Source organism: Pipistrellus hanaki (genome assembly GCF_964339955.1).
Source record: "Pipistrellus hanaki genome assembly, chromosome: 17".
Classification (NCBI taxonomy): domain Eukaryota; kingdom Metazoa; phylum Chordata; class Mammalia; order Chiroptera; family Vespertilionidae; genus Pipistrellus; species Pipistrellus hanaki.
The window spans coordinates 20,826,831-20,853,970 of record NC_140519.1 but is presented as its reverse complement, the minus strand read 5'-3'; the positions used below and the strand labels follow the sequence as shown (position 1 = coordinate 20,853,970).

The following is a 27,140-nucleotide window of genomic DNA, read 5'->3' as shown; positions in this document are numbered from 1 at the left end:
AAAAATTTGACAACTGTGGATTTGGGGAACTTGTCCAAGATTGTGCCGATAATAAAGATGACCAGTGTATTGGAAGGGAGAACAGAATTGAAACAATGCCTGGTGGTAATGAGAAGAGTCCTATATATACTTGTTATGCAGTAAGAAGGTGATGAATGATTTATTTCATCTCCACTGTGGGGAAAAAGGGACTCTGCAGAGAAACTGTAATACAAAACAATGTTGGTCGGATATAAGAAGAATTTTTTATTAAGAAAAGTTACTTAAAACTGCCATCGAATGATGTTAACAATAAAATCTCCTTTCATGAATGACACATGTGCATCCATATTGCTCAAAGGATGTTAACTGTCATGGCCCAGAGGCAAATGACTTCCATCTATGCTCCGTAAGGTTTCTTCCATCTCTGTGAATCAAGAACACATGAAACATCCTCTTAAGATTACCTAAAAGGCTTTGATAGACTCCACTACCTCCTCAAAGAGTCCCCCCAACCACCTGTTCACCGCTGAACCCTCACACCTTGTAGCTGAATGTAGCATAAGCTACAGGCTGCAGAAAGTAATGGAACAGGTCTCTGCCTTGACAGATTATGCATATTATTCTGTCAGATGAATATGGAATGCCTTTCAACCATGAAGGGAGCAGGAATCTGAAAGATCAAACTAAACCTGAATTAAAATCACGGTACATGAAGCCATTTAAAAGTTCAGTGTGTGTGCTCCCCACGGGTATGCAAATATTCCACAGGGTATCCAGTTGGCATCAATCAGCTGTTTGATTTCTTTTAATAAGACCTTTATATTGGATTCTGTTGTACCCAGTTCAGTGGTGCCGTATCACCACCCAGCAACAGATTGGAGAAAAAGCCAATCTCTGTGCTAAATTGTTAGAGAGGGAAGTGAACGACGGTTTGTAACTTTAAGTCTGTAATCTCCATGGAGTACAAAGCCAGGTTTTATGAGGAAGCCACTATGTTAGGGGGATCAGGAGAATCTTTAGGCATGTGTGTGTGGATGAGTAACTTTCAGCACTAGATGAGTAGGTAGAGATAGACAGTCCGTTCACAGGTAATGCTGCAGACTTAACCAGGAAGCCTGCATTCTCCTGTTTGATTGTGTCATTGCTAGTCATCATAAAGTGTACCTCACCAGGACCCACAGTCACGTGTATGGGAATGAGATGATAGAAGTGAGGCAGTTCACATATGAATTCGGTCTTTCATGCTTTGTCACTCTTTTCAGTAAAGATATCAAGCAATCGAGGCACACCGATTAAATAATTTGGTTTAGTTCCATATACAGCTATTTACTGGTTATTTATAAAGTGTGTGTTAGGGTCTGTGCTGGGTGCTGTAGACATAAAGATGAGTAATATTTGAGCTTTGACCTCCAGTGGCCAATGATCCAGAAAAAGAGACCTACACAGAATAAGCAGATACAAAGCAATGTTCCCCGGGCAATCTTTTGCAGAAGGGGGACTATTTGCTTCTCAGGGAGAGAAGGCACTGAGATGGCTGCACTGACTTTGGAAAGATGATGAGGAGTTTATGAAAAGCAGAAAAAAATGAGTATTCCCTACATGGAGGCTAGTTTCCTTGGCCATTCTGCAGAGTTTAAAGTTGAAATTTGTGACTGTCCAATCTGGCGTTTGACATAGATCTCATAGAACCTGAGCAAACCTATGAGGAAGCAGGTGTTTAAGCTGAGCAGGGATCTTGAGGGCCCCGGGTGGGGAGACCTTGAGAGCCTCGGCCACTGTTGCTCTGCCTCTCGACAGTATCTGTCTTTCTGATGAAAACTATAGAGATGCTTTCTGTGATTGTCATCTGGGTCTGGCTTTGGGATGTGACACATGGGTCAGGGTTAGGCTTTGCTGGGGCCCCTTACCTTGCCACGGCCACCAGTGAGGGGCTGTAACTCTTGACATCACTACAACCTGGGTCTTCGCCAGGATCTCCTGCACTGCTGCTACCACACACTGATACCAGCTTCTGGAGAAGGGCATAGGAAGCAAGGGCCGCTCTGGGCATTCAAGCTCACACACATCCATGTGGTCAGTGGTGGCTTTGAAGGGAACACCTACACAGCAACTAGCTTATGGTGGAGGCAATAGCAGTGGTGGTGGGGGGAGGGGGGGATGTACAAAGCAGATTTACCTCTCAAGGCAAACAACAGCTATAAAACCCGTGCAGCTATGGAAGAGGTGTGGACTATCAGGGAGCATCATAATGAGCAACTAAATTACTTTAAAATTTGTCAAAGTCAGCAAAATGGATAGTGACCAGATATTGGGAAAACGAAGTTCCAGATAGTGGGAAAACGAAGTTCATTCCTTCCAAAGGGATAATTAGACCGAGGCAGTTTATCAAAGAAAGACAGCTGAGGAATTTCAGAACTGAGTTCCCCTGTAGAGGTAAAGCGACCTGGTGATGTCAGAAAGTCCCTCGAGGATGATGCCCTGACTGCTCTGCAGAAAGATTTGATAAAAAAAAAAAAAGCTTATCCCATCAAAAAAACTTGGCTTTTCTCTGGCATTGTCTGACTGCCTTTGCTGGGGGCTAGGCTTTATTCATAAAAAGTGTTCCATGCTCTGTAGCTACTGCTGAGTGAGTGTCTGCCACTGTAATAAGGACCAGGAGGCAGAGGAGGCTGGCTCTCACTTCAGGCAGCTCTGCGGGCTGCGTCCACCAGGATCTTCCCTGCCTGTCCTCCGCCTCCAATAATCCGGGCCCAGAGGAAATCGACCTCTGATGACTGGCTGCTGGATAGAGCCAGAGGTGGTCCATTTCATCAGCTTCTTCCTGAGAACAGCTGTTTTGCAGCCGGGTCCCTGTAAGTTGGTGCCAAGCCATTTTGCATTTAGAGCATCTCGATTAAAAAGTGGAAGGACAAGTCAGAGGCGAGTGTGTGTGTGTGTGTGTGTGTGTGTGTGGTGGAGAGATGAGAATGATGTGCTTTCCAACACTAACTTAAAATCCTGTGACCACCAGCAATGTATCAGTAAACTTTGCCACTTTGCCTTCTATGACCTGCATCTGCCCATCACTCCATTTCTTGACCAAGCGCCTACAGACTAATGAGGTGATAGCTCTCCATCTTTATCCTGTTTCTGTTTGGCTCGTCTGGCTTTCACACTTCTGTATTTATCTATCCCTGCTATCCGTCACGTTCAGAGTAAGGTGTCTGTAATTTGCTCACAGATAAAACTGCCTCAGCTTCCCATCGCTGAGCGTGGAGTGCTGCGCCAGAGGGCTTCCATCAGGCTCTGGAAAGGGAGGCACTTTCGGAGGCATTAAGCTCCAGGGCTGTCTCAGAAGTGCAGAGCGCTACAAGTGTGATGCACTGGGCACCTCCTTAGTGGCCCAAAGGGAAGGGGTTGCCCCGCATGACGCCTTACTTAGCACAAAGGGGGCTCATTGCTTTCCCTCCCTGGGGAGCGCTTTCCCTTTGTCACTGGCATTAGTAACTTTTTGATCCATCCTAGGAAATGATTATACCATTTTAGGGACTATGCCAGAACGCACCCTAAAGTGGATTCATTTGACCAAGGAGCAGTGAAATGGCTGTGTTTCTGTGGCTCATGCAGTCATACTAGCAGTTCAGGCACACTGTCCTTGCTAGGAAGTAATGATGTCCTTGCTAGGAAGGAATGATGCCAGCGACAGTGCGGCGGCCACACAAGATATTTTAACATAATTGAAGATATGTGACTGTGGACTGCATAGTAAATGATGTTAAGAAATTGTGGCCTGTCTTGATATGTATGCTAATAGGTAGCAAAAGAAAAAGAAATCCTCATCAATTGAGCAGTGTTCCTCAACCTTAGCCCTATTAACTCTGGCCCAGACAATTGTTTGTAGTGGAGCTGCTCTGTGCATTTAGGGATATTTAACAGCATTGTTGGCCTCTATCCACTAGAGGCCAGTAGCACCCTTCCCCCCATCCCCCCCCCCCCCACACACACACACACACACACAGCCAAATTATGATAACCAATTGGTAAATGTCCCCTGATTAAGAATCACTAAGTTAGAGAATCATAGATATGTATTGATGAGTGAAGTGACATCATGTCTAGGATTTGCTTTTAAATATCCTAGCCAAAAACTAAAAGTTGTGGTGGATACAGGAAACTTGATTAGCATAATTTTTATTTTTATTGAAGCTGGATGATGAGTACATAGGGATTCATAATACCATTCTCTACACACTGTTAAACTACAGTGAAGTAAAAGGAGTAAACATTGGACTTTGTCTTCTGGAATGTAGAGAAATAGAAGTGAGGGGAGGTGGGAGAAAGACAGGGAGAGAAAAGAAAAACTCCTTAGATGGGGACATAATTTACAGGGAGGGAAGCTACCGAAGTGAAATTGGAAAGCTGGAAATTTTCTCAGCTATTTCAATTTCTGACTAACAAGTCCATTCCACACCATAGAGAGAGTCGCAGAACTGAGTTAATGGAAGACAGTTGCTAGGCAGGAATATAACATAAGTATAAAACACATTTTTTGCTGGTGTGAGGCTCATAATGTAGTGGGAGGGGGAAAACTTTCAAACCTGAGAGAACCAATCAGAGCACAATTATTGATAATTGTGAACTGAACGCCATTAGCTCCACATGGGGTGTAGCTGCTGCAGAGGAGTTGCTATTAGCAGGATGAGAAAGCAAAGCATCTGAGATGGAAGCTGGTCTTCACAGAGAAGAGATTTCAACTAAACCTCAAAGATGAATATCCTATCATCTAAGACTTTTCACATAAGAAAAAAAAAAAAAAAACAAGAGCAAAAGTACTCAATAAATATTTCAGTGCCAGCTATATGGCAGACAGTGTTGAGGTTGATATTGTGTAAAGTTGTGTAAGCTAGAACCCTCACCTAGTATGAAATCAGAAATATGTACAGAATCTTGATCAAAGGTGTGGAGACCAGAATGACTGGAAATGCCAATTTGTACTCCAGAGAAACAGAACCGATAGGATGTGTTTCTAGATCTGGATTTAAATGTCTAGGTCTATATCTAGAGAGACAGGAAGGGGAGGAAGGGAGGGAGACAGGAAGGAAAAGGAGGGGGGAAAGGAGGCAGGTAGACAGGTGGATGGATAGATAAACAGACAGATAGAGATTTTAAGGAATTTTCTCATGTGATTGTGGAGATTGGCAAGTCTGCAATTTGCAGGGAAAGACTGGAGACCCGGGAAAGAATTGATGTTGCAGTCCTGAGTCCAAAGGCAGAATTCAGAGGCGGAAGTGCTTTTTCCTCAAGAGACTTCAGTCTTTGCTCTTACTGCCTGCAATGGCTTGAATGAAACCCACCCACATTATGGAAGGAATCTGCTTTATTCAAAGTCTACTGATTTAAAAGTTAATCCTATCTAATAAACACCTTCACAGAGTCATCTAGACTGATGTTTGAACAAATGTCTGGGTACTGTGGCCTAGCCAAGTTGACACATAAAATTAACCATCACAGGATGGGGTATATAGGAGACTAATCGTTAGGTGGCAGGAAAGCCAGATGAGGACGATTCTTGAGAAACCAACAGGATGCTTTAGGAAGACCAGTGTAGGTCTGCATCTAATAGCCTGGAGACAATACCACCCAGTTATCTTTACCCCACAGCAACCAAAGGCAATACCTTCACATCACTCCTCGGTTGCTATGTGGTCGGCACGTCTAGCCCAGGAAACCACTCCTGCAGTCTGGTGTTCGTATCTGTGTGCCTTGCTCTAATCTGAGAAGCAAGAAGCTCAGGTTTTTCCCTTCCTTGTTGCTACAGCCTTATACACAGGCTGTACAAGGCATGCCCACAAGCTATTTTGCATTTTGAAAAGCGTGACTGATTAGGAAGGAAATTTAGCTTTCAGTTTTGAAGTTCTTTAAAGCAATACCTATTCTCTGTTTCAGGTCGAAATAAGTAATGGCATCAACTCTGAAATGTCGGCTGCTGAACTTGACTTAGGAAGCAAAGCGTCATTGACAGCTCCTCTCTGCATCAACATGTCTCACTTTCTCCCAGAGGATGGACTGTGCCTCCCGCTTTCCCACAGATCATGGAGTTCTTCGGTCACAGCCTGTGTGTTATTAGCATTGTGCACTAGATGAGTTGTAGGTGCTTGGGTGGGTATTTTTTAGTCATTTTCTTCTTACATGAATACTTGTAAATTGTTTTTTAAAAAATGGTTTTAAAATTTTTAACGGAATTTAACATGAGGCATGCAAAATGGAAAGGAAAAAAAATGCTGTGAAAACCTACAGACAGTTCCATGAGAAACATTGATTTGTGTTGTTGAGGTGGTGAGTCAGGACGGCTGATGGCTGCACTTACCCTAGACCTGACGGAGTTTGCACTAGCAGACATTTCTTGGAGTTACTACTAGTAGACAGAAAGTAAGATGCTGTGATAAATGGGTACAATAGTGGATCCGGCTTTCACAATGAGTATGGATCATTTTTTTCAACACCACGCGTCAAAACATGGAGTCTCCTTTGTTCTCGACTTCCAAAGCCCAGGATAATATTATGGCAATCTAAATGTTCAGATTCTTGCAGAATATCTTGCTCTTCCTGTGTTCTGAAAAAATATAAATCAGGGAGGTATGAAAGAGTGAAATTAAAGCAAAACACCTCTCCCCTTGGGAGGAATGTGGGTGTGTATGAGGGCTATATTTTCTACTCTTTATCCAAGTCCTGACACTGATGTCACACCTAAACCCACATCTAGTGGGTAGAGGCCAAACATTTTGTGGGCAAGTGGCACAAAAATCACAACCAGAAATATTGCTCTGAAGATATTCCAAAGGGGCATTAAAATGGTGGGGAATTGCCTTTAGTGCTTCTAAAGAAGATACTTATATTTGTTCTGCATCAACTTTTCTTTCTCCTACCCTTTCCTAATAACTGAGAAATTAGTATCAGAAACATAATTTTCCATGGGGAAGATGTCTTAAAAACACACCACAATTTTTTCTAATCATATCTTTCAATTACTAGTTCCCATGTCAAAATAAGTTTTGCTCACTCTGTATAAAAACCAACATGAGGCCTCCTATAGACCCCAAAATGGGGTATATGTGTACTATTTAACCCAGCAGTTGTTAACCTGGTCCATGCATCCCTTACAAGTCAGCCTATAAACAGTCTAAAATTATACACCAATTTTTTTGTTGTAGAGGTTCCTTTTTTCTTCTTTGTGAAGTGCATATATTTTATGAGACTTCATCGGACACCTACTGAATCCCATCACTTTTCATTTCTACTGAATAAACTCAAATTCAAAATGAAGAAGAGCTAGCAGGGACCTGAGAGGTGGTCATATCCAAGTCATCATTGTGCAGTGGAGGAAGCTGAGGCTTAGAAGACCTTGGGGACTTGCCCAGAGCTCTGACAGAGGAGCCAGAGCTATGGCCAAAGGTAGGAGAACCTGGGAGGTACAAGGTGAGGTTTGGGTCCCAGGTTCACCACTGTGGCCTAAGAGAATGTTGGACATCTCAGCCCTGCAGTTTTTCTCATCTATAAAGTGAAACTATAAGGCCTATCTCCCAAGGGTGAGGTAAGAGTTCAATGAAATCTGAAAATACTCTGTAAACTGTAAAGCACTCCACAACTGAGAGGCAGGCTTTATTGTAATGTCATAACAATAAGTTGGGCCCTCTCTGGAGCTCTTTATTACCCAAGTGCAAATCCCATGGAAACACCAAGCTCTTGTACGTTTTCTAAAAAGTAGCCTGAAAAAATCACCCATGTTTAAGTGATTAGTAATAATGCAGACTACAAATTGCATGCATTCATTAAAAAATAACTTTGATATTAAAATTCCAAGACTAGTATATATTATTATTATGGGAAAAAGCTAATAGAACATCAAAAACGTAAAAAATCAGTCAAAGGAATAAAATAAATATTTAAACATCTTAAACTGTCATTCTACCCTGTTTCCCCGAAAATAAGACAGTGTCTTATATTAATTTTTTCTCCCAAAGTTGCACTAGGTCTTATTTTTAGGGGATGTCTTATCTTTCCATGCGCTAGGTCTTATTTTCGGAGGATGTCTTATTTTCGGGGAAACATGGTATTATGCCACACACACACAAACAAAACCTAGTCAACATTCCACAAAATAGTACCATGTCACTGTTGTTGCTGTTTTATCTCCATGTAAGCTTGACAGTCTTCTACCCTGCACAGCAGAGACCTGTGTCTAACTGCCGGTCACTGGTTTGAGGAGGAATCCTTTATATTAGTGAGTCTTCTATGGAAATTCAACACAGGCAACTACTTATTATGGTATGTGTGTTTGGGTTTTTAATCTTTCTTCATTTTAATAATGAAACAGTTAAGTTATAACTGTTGTTTTTTTTTTTTTTTCAAATGGCAATTTCAGGACTCCATAATGATATTCTGAAATTCCACAATATTTGCCATTCATCAAAAACAAGTTAGATAGACCTTGCACTTCCTCTCTTGCCCACTTTTCTCCTCCACACCTCTCCTCTTCTGAGCTACTCTTTAGAGGCCCTGCTTACTTAAGAAAAGGGGAAGAAAAGAGTGTAGAGCTCTGTGGTCGCCGTGGGCAGTCCCCAGGATCGGTGTGATTCTGACCCAGTACTATCACTTGTCACGTGGTGCTTCTTAAGAGAGAGTGTTTCCAGTTCTTGCAGCTTTTGTCTCTGTTTTAGGGAATCCACCCTGTACTGTGCATCGTGCAGTAGGGCTTTCAACAAAGACACATTCCGAATATCCACTTTCTCACCAAATCTTGGCTTCTTCATCCGGAAGTGTGTGTGTGTGTGTCTGTGTGTGTGTGTCTGTGTGTGTGTGGGGGGGGGATCAGAGGAAGAGAGAATGAACTATCTGTGCTCATTTGCCAGAACCTCTCGCAGCATCCTGAGATGGTGTAGGTCCAGGTTCAAGAGCTTCCTCGCAAGTGGTTCTGGTAAAGCTGAAGACAGGACATCCACTGCCTATGAGGCCCTAGGGCTGACTGGTGTGCAAAAGGGGAAAGTTAAAACCAACGTTGTTTTCCTCTTTGAACGGCCTTGGCAGTCTGTCTTGTAAACCTTGGCAGACTCTACTCCAGGCTGTTTTCTATCTTGTGTCAATCATGTAGCCTTTCTTAAGTGTCTCCTGCTAACACTGTGTAGAGCCACAGGCAGCTGGGAAGCTCTGCAGTTTACCTTATGTCTATTCCAGCTTCCACTCATGTTTCAAAGCAGCAAAAGTTAAGCGGGGGGCAGGGAGGAGGGGGATTACAAGGGGATGAGAGGTGGCTAGAGAATTCCCAGAGGACATGGGGTGTCTTACAGTCTACAGCAGAGAAACCTCAAACATGTCTTTTAGGAAAAGCTCTAAGCCAACATGCCCCCAAGGGTCTTAGCCTTGCACCTACCATATAACATGAATGTATGTGTCCCTGAAACAAAAGCATATGCTCATCCAACTCCAAATCTGAGAGGTTGTTGGCTCACTTGTTTTGAAGATAACTTGACATCTTGCCCTAGCAAAATACTGACTTATTTTTTCCTTCAGATAAGCCCTGCTATTTCCTGAAGAAGGGAGGCAGCCAGCTTCCAGAGGCTGGGTTTAGCAAAATATAGCAAGGCTGCCATCTGTCTCACTTAATGAATGGGACACTCATGATTGAGAGGAATTTGTCTTCATTAGAACCAGCTAAAATGTATATCGCAGAGCTGAGGAAAACTGCCATGACTCTGCTCCATTGGGAATCAAATAAAAACCAAAATTGCTCTTTTCAATCTTTGCAAATTAGAAAGGAATCTTGCCAAGAATAAACACATCTCCATTTCAGACCTAATTTAGAATTTATAGTATCCCAAAATATGGACTCACTATGAAATTAATAGTCTGGCTAATTATTTCTTAAAGCAAACCCTCGCTTATCATTCCTGAAGTACTTAAGTGTATAAGTAGGAGAACTCTGACAGTTGATTAGAATTCAAATGTTCTGACTTGCCATTTTGGCCCAAGGTAGTAACTGTTCTCAAGGAATCATTGAATTAAGTAGGAAAAATCCAAATAATTTATCTCTTTAAACTTAGAAACCTTGAATATCTGTGTTATTTGTTTGTTTTTTATTTCCTTCCCATTAAAGGTCATTTGTACCTTTGCTGGATAGAAGGTCTGGGGAAGGGTCCATAAACCCTGTTCCCTATAAATAGGCCTACAACGTAAGGGTCTTATGCCCAATGAAGGAAAGTACTGCTTGTGTAACTTCACAATCAATGTGCAATGAAGAAGGGGAGTGGATCCATTTTAAATATTAGGAGGACTCTCCAAAAAACAGAATTCTCAAAAATTTTAGTTTGTGAATAGCATCTCTCTTCATGTCTTTATTGTGGGCTAAGGGGGAAAAAATGTCATTTCTATTAGATGGAAAAAGCTTCTTAAATGTTGATATTTGTAGAAGAAATTGGTGTCAGGTAAAAAAATGAATCATCTTCCTTGGACTCTGTAAAATGAGAATTTCTACCTCATCTTTTTACCTTTCTTCTTAGAAAGAAAGAAAAAAATCATAACCCAAGGTCCTTTTTTGTTTCTATAATTCTGCAGGGCATGTGTTAGCTTTTCTTTCTGAAAAATGAGTTTTAAATTCAAGAACCAATCAAATGGATTACTTGGTTCTCACTGTTCTTTACAAAAATAAATTAATTCTTCTATGGTCATAACTCTTTCACTTTTTTATTTTGGTTGCACCTTTTTTCTGAAATGATGTGTCATTATTTTCTTTTTACTCAATTCAATAAATATGGAATGAACACCATTGCTTAGGAAGGTGAGACAGGACAGATCACTGCAAAGTATGGGAGCCTTCCTTTCTGTATTAATATTTTATCTCAGTAAAAGTTGGACCTGTATTTCCCTTCATCTGTTTTTCTTCAAAAACATTATATAGGTTAGAGTGGAATGAGTACTATTGATAGTCTGCTTCTCTAAAAAAAAAAAAATTCAATTGAAGGAAATCATAGAATTTTTTTTGTAATCAGGTTTTATTGTACATTTCCCTAGGTTGTCTGTGTGTGTGTGTGTGTGTGTGTGTGTGTGTGTGTGTGTGTGTCAGAGAGACAGAGACAGACAGACAGACAGACAGACAGACACAGAGAAATCTTGAAATCTTCCAGGTACTACTTATTAAAAATATCCCATGAAGAGATTTCAATCACTGAAAAGTTTTGACTACATTCTCCTAATGCCTTGGGCCTGCAAATCTGGCAGCTGTCACTGATGTCTGAGATTAGATTGATTGACTTATTCATGTTGTGCACACACATCTACACACACACTTGAATACATCCTTTCTAAACACTCATTAAAATGTGTCACATGCTCATTTTTATGAATGATAAATAGTATAAGATTATTTTAGGGAATGGAAGTTAAAAGAAATAAGATACCTATTGTCGTGTGTTATTCTCTGCTGGGTCAAACTGTGGAGTTGACAAAGACCTCAGCAATTCATTTGTTTGGTTTACAGGGGAGGAGACTGAGGCTGGTAATTGCAATGGCTTGTACCATGTCCGATTGGGTCTGCTATGCAAGCCTTCAGTCCAGTCTTCTTTCCTCTACATTTGTTGGTCATCAGCCAGGCCTTGGCTGTTGACTACAATCTGATATGTTTTTCCACCTGGGCTCCAGGCCCAGGTCACCAAGGCTCAGGATCCCAGAAAGACACCTCCTGTTGGCTCCTCCCTTCACCCTGCCTCCACTTGAGCATCAGATGGTCAGATAGTCCTCTTCCAGTGGGCTTTTGTCACGCCTTTTTGACTTCTCAGGGCAAATAAGAAATCTCAGACCTCAGATGACTGGTCTTTGCTTCCTTCCCAAAAGACAAAATAGCTCAGCCCTGCCTACCTTCTTCTGTCTTTACTCACGGTGTAAACATCATCACCTGCCCAGTGCAAGCCTTCTCATGACTCTTTGCCAACCAGCAGAGGGACAGTTTACTTTCAGCTGCTGGATGCCCGTCTCTTCTAAGATTTTTGTCCCTGAGGAATCGATTTTGCAAATAATTGCTGAAAGTCACTTTTGAACTGCCTCACATAGTTTCACCTCTTTGAAACCTCTTTTATAAAGAGAATTTCTCTCTTCCCCTTCTGACTTCTTAAATATTTTTTAAACCTAAAATAACAGTCATTGAATGTAGTTTTTATTAGTAAAAACTGTCACTTTGAGCCCATTTATTCAACCAACACCTATAAATATTTACTATTAAGTTCTTCTATGGCTTTTCATTTTGCTACCACTCTAAATTTAAAAAATAAATAAATAAATAATTTTTTTTTTTAAAGTTTCCTGTGCAAGACATTTTTAGGAAAAATATAATGTATCCAAGTTCAACAACTTCAGAGAATGGGATTCATGGGGCATGCTTAACTTGTTTTAAGATGGCAAACATAGCTCATTAATTATGTGTGTGTGTGTGTGTGTGTGTGTGTGTGTGTGTGTGTGTTTAATTGAGTTTTTACAGAGAGAAAGATAGAGGGAGAGTTAGAAACATGGATGAGAGAGAATCATCGATCAGCTGCCTCCTGCACACTCCCCACTGGGGATATGCTCGCAATCACAGTACATGCCCTTGACTGGAATCGAACCCAGGACCCTTCAGTCCGCAGGCCGACGCTCTATCCACTGAGCCAAACCGGTTTCATTAATTATGTTTTATTTATTGTTCTTAAACCATTTGTTTCGTGTGGTGAATTAAAAAAAAATTTTTGATTGATCTTTGGATCTTTGAACATCGCTGAGAAAGGCCATTGATTCCTGAACTCGGATATCCAAAGCGCACCCAGAAACAGAAATCGCTTGGCCCTGGGAAGTGCTCTTCATGCTCCTCGGCCTGCAAAGGCTTTGCTCTCAAATCTCAGAACTTGAGTCACATTGGTCCCATTCATCTTTGTCACGAGGGAAGTTTGGGGGCAGGTTGAGAAGGTGAACTCCGCATCTTGTTTTATTCTTTCCTCATTTGTTTTAGGGCCAATGGCCATCAACCCTTCCTGACTTCATTCTGCCAGAGCCTCACATTTCCATAAGTAGAAATAGGGGGCTGCATGATGATTACAGCTCCTTAAGAAATGGAGTTTTCATTAAAGGTTTTCTGCAGATCCGTGATGTCCTATGAAAAATGCTAGCACAGATTAGTCTTAGCCTCTGTGATAACTATCATAAGACGATGTCTCATTCCCTTTAAAAGACATAGATAACCCAATTTTATCCAGTTTAACTCAAGGGAATCTGGCATTATCACTTCAAAATACTTTTAAGTCCTTAGGGGGAAATCTGAAGTGAAAAGTAATTTCCAACTTAGTTCCTAAAGCAAAATGCCTGCCTCAGAATAACAGTGATTTCTTCTCCTGTGGTAGAAATGCAAAGGTAAGAACTCCCACTGAGACCTTTTGATCTGAAAACTCTAAGGAATCTCTGCCTCTGTGAGTAAAATGACCCCCCAAAATTGTCTTCTCAGTTGTGCTTCCCTTTCAGATTTTTCTGAGGCTCCTTGTATGTGACAAGAACTCTGCTACCTGGCAACCCCGCCTATTCACAGCAGAACCAACAGCCAAGATCCAAAACAGGTCTCTAACTTGCCCACTTTCAGGGGGTCAATAAGTTGCTTCCCTTAGGTTCAGCCTTTGGATACTGCACCTGTTCCCTCTATGAAAGCAAAGTCTCCCTAGATAATGGACTACAACATCCTTCGGGACAGACCTGTGCCATATTTTTGCTGTGACTGTGTATGAAAGGGCAGATTGACCAAATGGGCCCCCTAGTGCTCAGGATCTGAATAACAGATGCCAGAACCACAGTCACACCTGTCAATCAAACCAAAGCAAGTGTTTCTCTGAGTCTGCATTACAAATAGCAAGTCTAAGCTCCTAACAGTCAAAAGCAACCATGGCCACTATGTGCTTCAGTGCTATCAACAGACATGCTCTCGTTCCATCTGTGTGATCTGTGAGTGGTGCCATAGGCCTGCTTTGACTGGTCAGTGTTTAAATAAACCCAGAGCGTACAGGTAAAGGGACTCACTAAGGGAGCAAAAGCTGTCCCCACACAACTATGGCAGTATCACAAAGGTTATACAACACAGTCGTTTCCTTGATATTGTTTCTAACAGAAAAATACTATTATTTATTGTTATTGAAAGAACGCTTGCATTATTTAAATGGAGAGAATGACTCTAAATCTCTTTGTTGCTGTGACCAACAGAATGGAAGTTAGTTTGTGTTCACATTTGTAATGCCAACTCTGCCACCTGATGGAAAATATTGGAAGTACCTAAAGCATTTCATTCTATTTCTATGGCAAGGATCTGCTGGTAAGGACAGAAAGACAAGGACATTGCACCTCCTGTCGATTTCTACATGTTTTTAACCTTTAATGTTTTTACCAGCAGAAGTCATTAAATATAGACTTTCAATCTCAAACAGTTCTTAGAAACTTGCCAACCAAGATACGTCTCAGTGTTGACACTGCAACTTAATGTAAAAATGTTGAATGATATTTTGTACCACTCTGAATTTCTACTGCCCCCAACACTGTGTAGTGACTTCACTGTATATTAACTTCTTTTCTATACAGATTTTTGAGCTACCAGGTGAATTAATTCAAAAAGTCAAATAGGAACCATCTTATATGATGCCGGTAGCCTGTGAAAAATGAAAGTCTTTTTTCTTATACAAACTGGTAACGAGACTTGTTTTCACAATTCCTTTTTACATTTTTTGTGCATATAATACCTGTATATTGTACTCATATTCTAAAGTGACCAGAAAGTGTTACTTAATAGAGACTACATACATTTTTTATGTCGCTATGGACCCTTTGATTCTGGGTGCATTTACAATAAGTTTAGCAGTATATCCTTCTTTTCAATTATGAATAAAAACGCACATTGAAGTAAAAGATGACTACTGTTTTGAATGTTCTCTACATAACAGTATGCATTTATTATGTTACACTTGGAGAAGTCATGCCTCTTGAAACTCCCTTCATCAGATTTCAAGGGGTTACCCCTCTGTCTCATGCACAAAGAGAAGCTAAGCCATAGGCTACATGTCTAGAGGCAGCCCAATGTCTTCCCACAGGTTTCGGAGCATCCCTGTGGAGGGTTCAGATGCTCCATGGCGCACCCAGCTGCTGCCTGTGTAGGTAGGCACAGTGCAGACAGCTGCTCTGGGCTACTCTGCCAAACAATCTTTCTCATCACTGCTCCGTGTCCCTGCAGCTCACTCCAGGCACCCTCTTACCAAAGCAGGAATTTGGCCTCTCTTTATTTCCTGAGCAAAGCTGAAACAACCTTTTATAACTACTGAATTTTACTGAAGTTTGATGATAAAAGGATTGCATCTTGGAAAGCTTGTAAGTACCTCTCAGATACCAGTGGGCTTGAGGTCATTATGAATTCAGCTTCAGAGGCCGGTCTTAGGCAGCCTCTCCCTTCTTTATCTCCTATTTTGCCCTACAACCTTACCAAGGCTACAACATCACTAGGCCAGGGATTGTCAATCAGTGCACTGCAGCACACTGGTGTACCACAAGAATTTTTGAAACATGCAATACCTGACCATTCAGTCAGGGCCTCAGACCTCTTTTTCCTTAGATTGTCTAACAACAAATGACAACAGCTCACACAATAGCCATCCAGTGTGAGTGAATCAAAATCAGACCTAACTTTTTTGTCAGATCGGGAAAACATATATCTGTAGCAGTTACTTTATGTGTGCCATGAGATGAAAAAGGGTTGACAATCGCTGCATTGGATGACAGAAAAATTTCAGTTCCATTCTAATCTAATGCGACCCCCATCGTATAGGGGGTCCATCATTGACTGAAATACCACTCTGCAGTGCAGGACTGAAATGCATTTGGAAGAGGTTGGAAGGTGGAGGTGGGAAGTAATCGTCAGGTTCAAGGCCTTGTAAGTCAATGCGAGTTGAGATTGTATTCAATGGGAAACCGATGGAGGGCATTGGGCCCTGATTGGCAGTGGGTGAGTCAATCACCTCCAATGCTAATGTCTTTGGGCAATGAAAACCAGCAACCTCTAGAAACTGCATGCATCTCTGAACACCAACATCGCTGGCAGAGAACAAGGATCCTGTACTATCCCCCTTACTTAAGCATTTGATTTCTCCCCCCCTGTCTTTGGCCCACTGATCCTTTGAGAATACACCTGTGCCAACACAGAGCAGTGCATGTGCTTGTTCAGCTCGCTGTGACACGTAATAATCCCTGACATTAGTCAATATGTTGAAAACGGAAATTCAGTCACAAAAGACATTTCTGCTTCCAGATTTATATAGAAATGACTTCATTAAGTTGGCTTTCAGAAAGTATTTTCCCCCAATGCTGACGTCTCCTTAAACGGCTCTAATGAAGACCTGCACGGACTGAACCATCAGCACTAATGATGCCTGGCTCTGTCTTTGTCATTTGTGTGATGAGAAAGAGACTGGAGATCTTCAGTCAATGCAATCCTTTTAGAGCTCTTTAATTGAACAATTTCTTAAAGGACAACGTGTCCTGGGGAATAAACGCAGCTGAAGCCATTTCCTAGAGTTGCAGGCATTGTTACAGAGCAAACCTTTTCAGAGGAAAGAGGACTGGCGGATGGAGAGGAGGTGCTTCTAAAGGTAACACCGTATTTCACACTTCAGCCATGGTTCCACCCCCCTCTCTTTTTTCACTGACTTTCCTTCCTCACATTGCTAATCTTTCTGCATGTCAGATACTGGGGGGTCCAGATCCACCACTCTTAAACTCCGCATCTTTGCATCAGTAACGTTTCTCAGAGCCTGAGCTGCCTTAGGCGTAAAAGAAGATGGAAGTCTACCCCATTTGGTTGGCAAGTGAGAAAACACACGTAAAGCAGATAACACAGGCCCTGACACAAGCGTAAGTCCCCTACAAACGTTAGTCTGCCCTCTTTCATCCTCCTGTCCCCTTTTTTAAAAAATATATTTAATTGATTTTTTACAGAGAGGAAGGGAGAGGGATAGAAAATTAGAAATTTCAATGAGAGAAACATCGATCAGCTGCCTCCTGCACACCTCCTACTAGGGATGTGCCAGCAACCAAGGCACATGCCCTTGACTGGAATCAAACTTGGAACCCTTCAGTCCACAAGCCTGCTCCATCCACCGAGCCAAACCAGCTAGGGCCTCCTGTCCCTTTTTTTGGTCTGCACCACCCCATCATGGGAAGTAGATATTTCAGGCCAACAAGTTCTTGCGGCCATGGCTCACTTTAGCTGTCACCTTGAAGTCCGAGGGCTGGAGTCCACTGGCATAAAGTTTAATGCTCACTCAGAGTACATTTTTTTAAAAATCTTTATTGTTGTTTTATAGATCTTCCCTCCTTATCCCCCTATTGCCTCTCCTCCATCTGGTTTCCACCCCACAAGCCTTCACCACCCCACTGTCTGTGTCCATAGGTAAGATCTTTGGTTAATCTCTTCCCACACCCAAACCCCCTTTATTCTGAGATTCATCAGTCTGTTCCATGTTTCCATGTCTCTGATTCTATTTTATTCACCAGTTTATTTTGTTCTTTAGATTTCTTGTTTATTTTTATTTTTAGATTCAATTGTTGATATATGTGTATTTATTGCCATTTTATTGTTCATATTTTTATTTTCTTCATGAAGTCCTTGAGTAACTTTATAACCATGGTTTTGAACTCTGTATCCAGTACTTTGCTTGGTTCCATTTTCTTTCATTTGTGACATGTTTCTTTGTCTCCACGTTTTGGCTGATTCCCTGTGTTTGTTTCTATGTATTGGGTAGAGCTGCTATGTCTCCTGGAGTTGGCAGAGTGGCCTTGTTTGGTAGGTGTGCTGTAGGGACTAGTGGCTCAGCCTCCCCAGTCACCTGAGCTGGGCATTCTGGATGCGCCCCTGTGTGTGCTGTGTGCACAGTCTTTTTGCAGTTGAGCCTTGATTGCTATTGGCCTCTCTGGGAGGAGTTGACCTCCAGGCTAATTGGCTGTGAGGACCAGCTGTAACTACAGTGGGAGAGCTGCTGTGCTATGGAGCAGGACTTGCTTCAGTGGGGCTCTGGTGCTCACTGAGTCTGCCTCTTGAGTGTGTTGCTTATGGATATGTGTAGCATTGTAATCTGCAGTGGTCTGAAGGTGTCCATGGGGTACTTTGGCTCTAGGGTCTCCAGGGAGCTGCAAAGTCAGCCACTGCCTGAAGCCACCTGGCAGGAGCTATTTGTATTGTGCTAGGACAGTGTTTTCCAAACTTCTCTCATGGTGAGAATCACCTGGTGGAGTTGTTAAACTACATATTCCTGAATCCCAACTAAGAAGTGCTAAACTAGAATTTTTGGGAACATATAGGTAAAGTTGCTATAAGCTTAGAGCACTAGTTAAGTATACAATTTTACCTATATGTTCCCAAAAATTCTAGTTTAGCACTTCTTAGTTGGGATTCAGGAATCTGTAGTTTAACAACTCCACCAGGTGATTCTCATCATGAGAGAAGTTTGGGAAACACTGTGCTAGGAGGTGCCCAGATTAGGTCCAGCTGTGAAGCAAGGTAGGCTCTTACTAGTGCAGGGTCTTGGGCCTTTTATTGATAGGTTTGTGGCATGCTGATGCCAGCTGCATCTTGTTTAAGAAATTTTAACAAAGCCTGAAACCTGAGTCAGGATAGACCTTCATATGGAAAAGCTGTTGCAAACAGCTTGAGTGGAGCTACCAATTGGATGAGGTGGATTCTGGGAGAATCACGGGGTGGAGCAAACTGTGCGGGGCAAGCTGATGAAAACTCATATGGCTGCCAGTCAGCCCTGTGACAGGCACAGCACAGGAACAATGACCCCTGCCAACACCCCCGTCTGGGAGAAAGCTTCCCTTGAGTTCCTGTCCTGATGCCAGACAATCCAGTTCCTTCCCATATGTGTTTGTGTCCTCCAGAGCCATTGCCCAGCGCTGGAGCTCAGAGGAAGTGAGACCACGTAAGTTTCTGCTCAGAAACTTTAAGAGGGATTCTTGGGACTTCAACAGCCTCTGTGTCACTCAGCCATAAACCCCACTGGCTTTTATAGTCCGTAGTTACAGGGACTTCTCTTCCCAGCTCTGGGACCCTGGGCTGGAGGGTCTGGTGTGGACTGGGGTCCCTTGCTTCTCATGGGAGGCCTTCACAGACACTATCTCCCTCCCAATTTAAAAAACGGCACATGTAGGTGTCAGACCAGCCATTCTGCGCTTCTGCCCCTTTGCCAGTCTCAATGTGCTTTCTTCTTTGTTTCCCTACTTGTAGGACTTCCATTCAGCCAGCTTTCAGGTGATTTAGAATGATGGTTGTTCTGTATTTTAGTTGTAATTTTGGTGTGGTTGTGGAAGGCGGCAAGTATAGGCATTTATCTACACCACCAATTTGGTTTTTCCTCCAGAAATACATGTTAACATGCAGAGTAAACTTCTATTTTATTTTTATTCAGGAGGTTTCACAAAGAATTATTTAATCCTAGTTAAGGACAAGATTTGTATTTAAAGTTGGGGGAAGCTATACAGTGACATTGAATCCTATACCTACTTACCTAGAAGCATTTAACTAGCTTGAAATTACTGCCACCTGCCAGCAGAGATCACTGGGAGAGAACTGACATCTAGTCAATGAGGCCATAAAACGTGGGCCCTCCTTGGTTGCTCTCCTCAAGCAGGACTCGGGGGCCCAACCCAGGCTGTGCTCTTCTTGACCTCAGGCCTTCGAAACAAGAAGTGATTCCATGGGTAGGTTGTTAGGGGCCAAGCCTGGCAGTGGTGCTCATGGGATCCTCATTTTTCTCCAACCCATGGGAAGAGTGCTTTTCAGGAGAATCTAGGTTTTCTTTTCACTAGGGAGGGTGGCATTCTCTTTTGTGGGCAATCAAACTCTTGTTTTCCTACAGTTTCTTCAGCTTGGCTGAAGCTCAGGAAAACAAACAGCAAGAGCAGGTGAATCACACAATGAAGCCTACATCATTGGGGTGTTAACGAAGGCCATTCACTCTGTCCTTTGGGATCTAAATATTGAAGTAGGGCTTTGATGATCCTGTCAAATTGTTCCTAAAGTAGACTAATCCCGACTAACAATGCAATAAACGGCACGATTGAAACATTGGGAAAACTACTCAAGCTTTCCAATTGGTGTTTACATTAGTTTATTCCCATCCTTAATGACATGAAAAGAAATAGCCTCACAGATGCTCGGTGCATCAGGGCACAAAGTCTGGAGGAAAAGCAGGTGGTTTATGTCGATCTGACAGCATTTGAATATTAAACAAATAAACCACTATTAGGTGGACGTGGCGTGCCTAACTGTGGGAAGTAGATATTTCAGGGGTTTGTCCTCTACACTCTTCAGTTCATTCAATGGCGGCACATGCTGCGGGGAAGGAGCCGAGAAGCTGGGCAGCAAAGCATTCGTGTGGCGGCACAGGCCTGGGGTCCCCAAGGTGGAGGTGACTCAGCCTGTGCCTGAGAAAGGAAGGAAGACCTGGTGGACTCGTCCCAGTTTGCTGTGCAGAGTGTGGGGCAGGGTTGTTGCCCAACTGAAAACCAGGAAGAGCTACAATAATCTCCATTAGAACTATCGTGAGCTGCATGGAAGAAAGAATGGGGCAATGGGTAGTAAGAGGAGGAGGAGGAAGAAGGGAAGGTTAAGTGAGAGCTTGGAGAGGCAGAAGGAAGAGAGATTGGAGTGACTACGAATAAACAATGTCTACAGTGTGGTAGGAAGTCTTAGTGCATTTATGGCAGTGCAATTGCTCCCTCCCCCGTAGCCGCATACAAAAATAAAATGAAAACTTCAACTCAATACCTATTTTACTCTTCAGTGCTTCTCGGAGCTAGATTTATGTTTTGTTTCTCTGCGTTCTGATGCTGGGCTGAAAAGGGTTTTGAATTGGAAGCAAGAAAGCCTTGTGTTATTTAGATGGAATTATTAAAATTGAAAGTGAGCCCAGTATAGTTTTTTGTTTTTGTTTTTTGTTTGTTTTGTTTTTTCTTTTTTCAGTATATTTGGTGTTAGAAGTCATTGACATCAGCACTTATTAATTGTGGTCAGAGACTTTACAAGCTTTTGGGTTGCCAGGTTCTTGTTCCTTGTTTTATGAAAGTTGCCTCATGGGCACCGTCTTCTAGAGGAAAGTCAGATCCTACTCAGGGGATTAAGTTGTCAAGTGAACGCATAAAGCAAAAGTTGTGTGTAGTCAACATTTCCATGAAAAATACTGTAATTCACCCTCAAATACAGGACTCAGTCATACACTCAGCTTCAGCAGGGGTTTCTCAGCAGTGAGCACACCGCTCCCCAGCAGTTCTTTAAGCAGCACAGGAACAGGCCAACATCAAGGCTCGACCACACGCTCAGGCCAATGTCAAGTCTCGCCCCATGTGCATTATGTTACAGTGAGGAGGCAGAGAATAATTCCACCAGCAAGTACATAAAATCACATCAAATTATGTGCAGTGGAGACAGGGGAAGAGGAGAGGCAGAGAACGGATGTCATGATCACAGACATGTGCAAACAGGGCATCTGCCAGCGGTGGGGCATCTGAATCCTGAACTGCAGCAAAAGATGTCAAAGTGGTGTGGTAGGTTTCTGAAGAATTGCTGTCATGAAATAAATAATACACTAGAGGCCCGATGCACGAAATTTGTGCAAGAGTAGGCCTTCCTTCCCCCAACTGCTAGCACCAGCTTCCCTCTGGCACCCGGGACCCAGACTTCCCTCACAGCCCCAGCTTCATCCAGAAGGACATCTGTTCTAGTTAGCATATTATGCTTTTAATATTATAGACTAGAGGCCTGGTACATGAAATTCGGGTCGGGGGTGTCACTCAGGCCAGTCCTTGAGGGATGTCTGACTGCCCTCTCACAATTTAGGACTGCTGGCTCCAAACTGCAAGCCTGCCTGCCTTCCTGATTGCCTTTAACCACTTCTGCCTGCCAGCCTGATCACCTCTTATCCACTCCCCAGCCAGCCTGATTGCCCCTAATTTCCCTTCCCTGGAGGCCTGGTCACTCCTAACTTCCCTCCCCTGCAGGCTTGGTGCCCCCAACTGCTCTCCCCTGCAGGCCTGGGTCCTCCCTAACTGCCCTTGCCTACAGGCCCAGTCACCCCCAACTTCCCTCCTCTACCAGCCTGGTCACTCATAACTGCCCTCCCCTCCAAGTTTGATCACCCCCAACTGCCCTTCCTTACAGACCTGGTCCCTCCCAACTGCCCTCCCCTGCTGGCCATCTTGTGGTGGCCATCTTGTGTCCACATGGAGGCAGCCATTTTGTGTGTTAGAGTGATGGTCAATTTGCATATTACTCTTTTATTAGATGGGATAGAAGTCTGGTGCATGGGTGGGGGCTAGCTGGTTTGCCCTGAAGGGTGTCCCAGATCAGGGTGGGGGTTCCCTTGGGGCATGGGGTGGCCTGGGCGAGGGGTCTGTGGTGGTTTGCAGGCCAGCCACGCCCCCTGGTGACCCAAGTGGAGACCCTGGTATCTGGGATTTATTTATCTTCTACAATTAAAACTTTGTAGCCTTAAGCAGAGGCCTGGGCCAGCCAGGATGTGCAGAAAGGTTGGCTTCCTCCATCAACAGAATTAACCCTAGCTTCCTGCTTTCTCCAGGTCCATGGCTACCTCCATTTCTGTTGGAATTTATTTATCTTCTATAATTGAAACTTTGTAGCCTGGAGTGGAGGCCTTGGCTAGCCAGGGCAGGAGGAAAGCTTGACTTCCTCAATTGCCGGATAAACCCAAACCTCCCTCCTGCTTGCTCAGTGGCTGCAGCCATCTTGGTTGGGGTTAATTTGCATACTCATTCCTGATTGGGTGGTGGGTGTGGGTGGTGGGTGTAGCAGAGTGATGGTTAATTTGCACATTATTTTTTTTTGAAATATATTTTATTGATTTTTTACAGAGAGGAAGGGAGATAAAGAGTTAGAAACATCGATGAGAGAGAGTCATCGATCAGCTGCCTCTGCACATCCCCTACTGGGGATATGCCCACAACCAACGTACATGCCCTTGACCGGAATCAAATCCGGGACCTTTCAGTCCCCAAGCTGACGCTCTATCCATTGAGCCAAACCGGTTTCGGCAATTTGCACATTATTTTATTAGATAGGATAACAGAGAACTGGAAGTCTAAAAAAGCTAAGTTGATGCAGAAAAACTCATGATTAAAGACTTTTCCCTAAATTTGAAGGGGAAACCCTAAGAAGATTTAGAGCACATTCTGTGGAGGAACTTTAGTCCAGTGGTTGCCAACTGGTGGTCTGTGAAGTCCAAAAGGTTGGCAACCATTGCTTTAATGTGTAGGGGAGAAAAATCCAACCAGGCCCACATTTGTTTAAAGCGCCTTGCTACTCATGTCTTGCCTACAATAGATGTTCTAGAGTAAGTGCCTTCCCTGCCAGTCTGTCTCCCCAGAAGCATCTCTTGAGAAGAGGCTCTGGATCTTTACCCATCCAGAAAAATCCTCCTCTAGCCTAGAAGTTGCCCATTATGCAGAAAGGGGGTTGTTATTTTGTAGGAAGTCCACAAATATATGTACATAAAAGTACCTAGCCCTTAAAATATGATTAAAATTGTTTGCTTCCTTTCTTTGTATTAAGTCTTTTAGGGCCTCCTCATAGATCAGAATAGAAAGCATCTAGTATTAGATGTAAATCTGTTTATACAACCATTAGTATTTTTTAATTATCCACAACATAATAATTCAATAAACCATTAGTATTTAAGTAAATATAATGATTATACTATTAGATGTTCTTTAAGTTTCTGACAGCCTCTAAATTCTAAGTGATTAATAAACACTAAACATTGGGTTTAGCTGGTTCTCTCCTGACATCTAGTGTTCCTGACTCATTACTGCAAGAACTTAATTTTAAACCACACTATTGGAATGAAAATATTATATGGAATAAAAACTTAATTCCTTTTAGAAAAGTAAGTGGAATAAAATTACAATCTAGTAACAAAAAAAATATTCTGTTTCTAAGGGGCAAAAGACCCTTTTTGCACAATTCGTTTCATATAAAAGGTATCTTTTCTTGCTCTTCTGATAGGAAACAGCATGTATGTTGGGCTGTTTCATTATTGTGGAGGAGGGAGAGGAAATGAGGGGAGGCCACTTACTAATGGCCTACTATGGGCCACGTTCTGCACCTGAATGTTTTAGTGGGACTTATCCCTGTGCTTTTAGAAGCTGTAGGACCATCCTAACCCCATCCCAACCATGGAAACAGCCTGACAAGGCATTGAGACTGTCCTGCTCTGCAGTGGGGAAATGGAGAGCCAATATCCCTTCATAAACATCTTCTGCCATTCAAGTTACATACACAGGTGGGCACTCAGAAATATCTTCTTCTTGCCGAAACCGGTTTGGCTCAGTAGATAGAGCGTCGGCCTGCGGACTGAAAGGTCCCAGGTTCGATTCTGGTCAAGGGCATGTACCTTGGTTGCGGGCACATCCCTAGTAGGAGGTGTGCAAGAGGCAACTGATCGATGATTCTCTCTCATTGATGTTTCTAACTCTCTATCCCTCTCTCTTCCTCACTGTAAAAAATCAATAAAATATATATTTTTAAAAAGAAATATCTTCTTAATAGAAATGAGTGACAGGCTCTGCCCTCAATTCCCATCCAGACAGGGGATGTCTAACCCTCTGTTCCTTGTTTAGCTTGGCATAAGACTGCTCCAAGGCAGGCTGACCTTGTTACATCAATGGGGGCAAGAGAGGGCATGGACTAGAAGTGCTTGCTGGTGAACCCTGGGAGGAGGTGGATGGCCAGCCCTGGGGACTGCCTGCACATGATGTGGAGCCTGTGGAAGGACTGAATACTTGGGTGCCAGTGGCTGGAGCTGGAGGCATGGGAGCTAAAAGATGGGTGTTGCCACATCACTGCCTTTGGGTGCTGTAAACCGAGGATGACACTACAGTTGGGAGTTAAGAGCCAAGCACATGGGCCCACATATGTGGCTCAAGCCCAGGGTCAGTGGTGGATCTCCAGTAGACCAGATTCCTGAACTTCTCACTTGCCCTCAGGCCTCTGCATAGCCTTCCTGCAGGTGGTGGTGTGTGGAAAACAGGAGTGTTGGCAACTTTGAAAGAGATCCCAGTGTAAAGTCTTTAAAAATATATATGGTTGGGAAAATGGAAAAAAACAACAAAAAAACAACAAATAAAAAACAAATGATGGGTCCCATTTTCTTGCATTTGTGGCCATCACCAATGGCACAGTGAGAACTTTGGGGGCAATTAGAAGCCAGTATTCTGGGGCAGAAGGAAGGGTGATACAGCATCATGAGTGATGACATAGTCAGGATTATATGTTATTAGGGAACTTCAGAGACAAGCAGATCTACAATATTTCAAAACAGGTTGGAAAGAGCCCTGGCAATATGAGTAATAACAGTGTTGCCACTTTTTTCTAGTGTAGAGACATGAAATTAGCCAGAAATGGCACATTAGACAATTAAATAGAAATCTTCATGCTTATAGACAGAAACTAGCTGTACCACACTTTTGCCCCCGTTGATGTGAAATGTGTTAATCCCTTTCAATTTCTATGTTCTGCTATCCTTAACGCCCAAAGCTTAGAGTTTATCTTGGTATCTTCAGAGTATTGTTACCTTTTATACAGAAAATCATTCATAACCTCCACCAGCCTCCTGCCCCATCATTCTTTCTGTTTTCCACCTTTCCACCTCTCTAGCAGCAGCTGTGGAGGACCAAAGAGAACAGGTGCATAAACACTGTCAGAAACAGCTCTAAAAATCCCCTCTTCCAGCTGCTTGGCTGTCCTCAAGGAATTCCTCAATTTCAGAGTTTTTGAGAATATGAGACAGTGAAGGGTGGGAGAGGGAAGCACAGGATGACAAATAGATTAAAACTAGAGGCCCAGTGCATGAAATTCATGCACTGGTGTAAGGAGTTGTCCCTCAGCCCAACCTGAACCCTCCTCTGCCGGCCTGGTCACCCCCAACTTCCCTCCTCTGTCGGCCTGGTCACCCCTAACTACCCTCCCCTGCAGGCTTGATTGCCCCAACTGCCCTCCCTTGAAGACCTGGTCCCTCCCAACTGCCCTCCCCTGCTGACCATCTTGTGGTGGCCATCTTGTATCCACATGGGGGCAGGATCTTTGACTACATGGGGGCAGCCATCTTGTGTGGTGGAGTGATAGTCAATCTGCGTATTACTCTTTTATTAGATAGGATAGAGGCCTGGTGCATAAGTGAGGGCCAGCTGGTTTGCCCTGAAGGGTGTCCCGGATCAGGGTGGTTCCCATGGAGTGTGGGGTGGCCTGGGCGAGGGGCCTGTGGTGGTTTGCAAGTCGGCCACACACTCCTGGCAACCCATGCAGAGGCCCTGGTATCTGGGATTTATATATCTTCTACAATTGAAACTTTGTAGGCTGGAGCGGAGCCAAGCCTCCTGCTTGCACCGAAGTGGCAGCCATTTCTGTTGGAATTTGTTTACCTTCTATAATTGAAACTTTGTAGCCTTGAATGGAGGTCTAGGCCGGCAAGGGTAGGTGGAAAGCTTGGCTTCCTCTGTAGCCGGGGACACCCAAGCCTCCCCCCTGCTCTCTGTGGCTGTAGCCATCTTGGTTGGGTTTATTTACATACTCGCTCTGATTGGCTGGTAGGCGTGGCTGGTGGCATAATTTGCATATTACCCTTTTATTAGGATTCTCACAAAGTCTGTGGTTTAGGTAATATTCACGTTTTGCTGATGAGAAAAATAAAAACCAACCTTTTCATTTTGAGACATTCTTCTTCCCTCATTGCTTTCCTGCCAGCCCTAGAAAGGCTCTTGACAGCAGTTTCACTGGTTATCCAGAGTCAGAAGCATTCTCCTCACCACTACCCTCTCCAAGCCTCCTCTGCACTGGTACTGAGGCTGTCCTGGAGGGTGCAGAGGCTAGGTAACAGAGATGATGACAGGATTTGGACCACAGGAGCCACCATATCAGTCTCTTCTCTCTCAGCCTTTCTCCAACATGCTGGAGAAGGCAGAGCCAGCAACTTCCGGATAGGCCAAGGTTTGTGACACGAGCTCTTTGGATACCAAAGTGCTGCAGTCTCTTCCAATCCTGAGCTGCTGTTGCCCCTGAGGTTGCAGAGCTCCTAGAA

General features: G+C 43.3%; 1 protein-coding gene across 2 annotated transcripts in view; it reads left to right on the top strand.

The window, feature by feature from the left end:
* The window catches only part of NKAIN3 (sodium/potassium transporting ATPase interacting 3), a 418,418-nt gene extending 410,514 nt beyond the window's left edge, over window positions 1-7,904 (top strand). For both annotated transcript variants that reach the window (XM_084865070.1, XM_084865069.1), the window contains one exon: window positions 5,908-7,904. In XM_084865070.1, coding sequence (XP_084721196.1) covers window positions 5,908-5,921 — 14 coding nt within the window. In that variant the 3' untranslated portion in view covers window positions 5,922-7,904. The remainder of the gene's footprint in view (window positions 1-5,907) is intronic.
* Window positions 7,905-27,140: the final 19,236 nt, after the last annotated feature.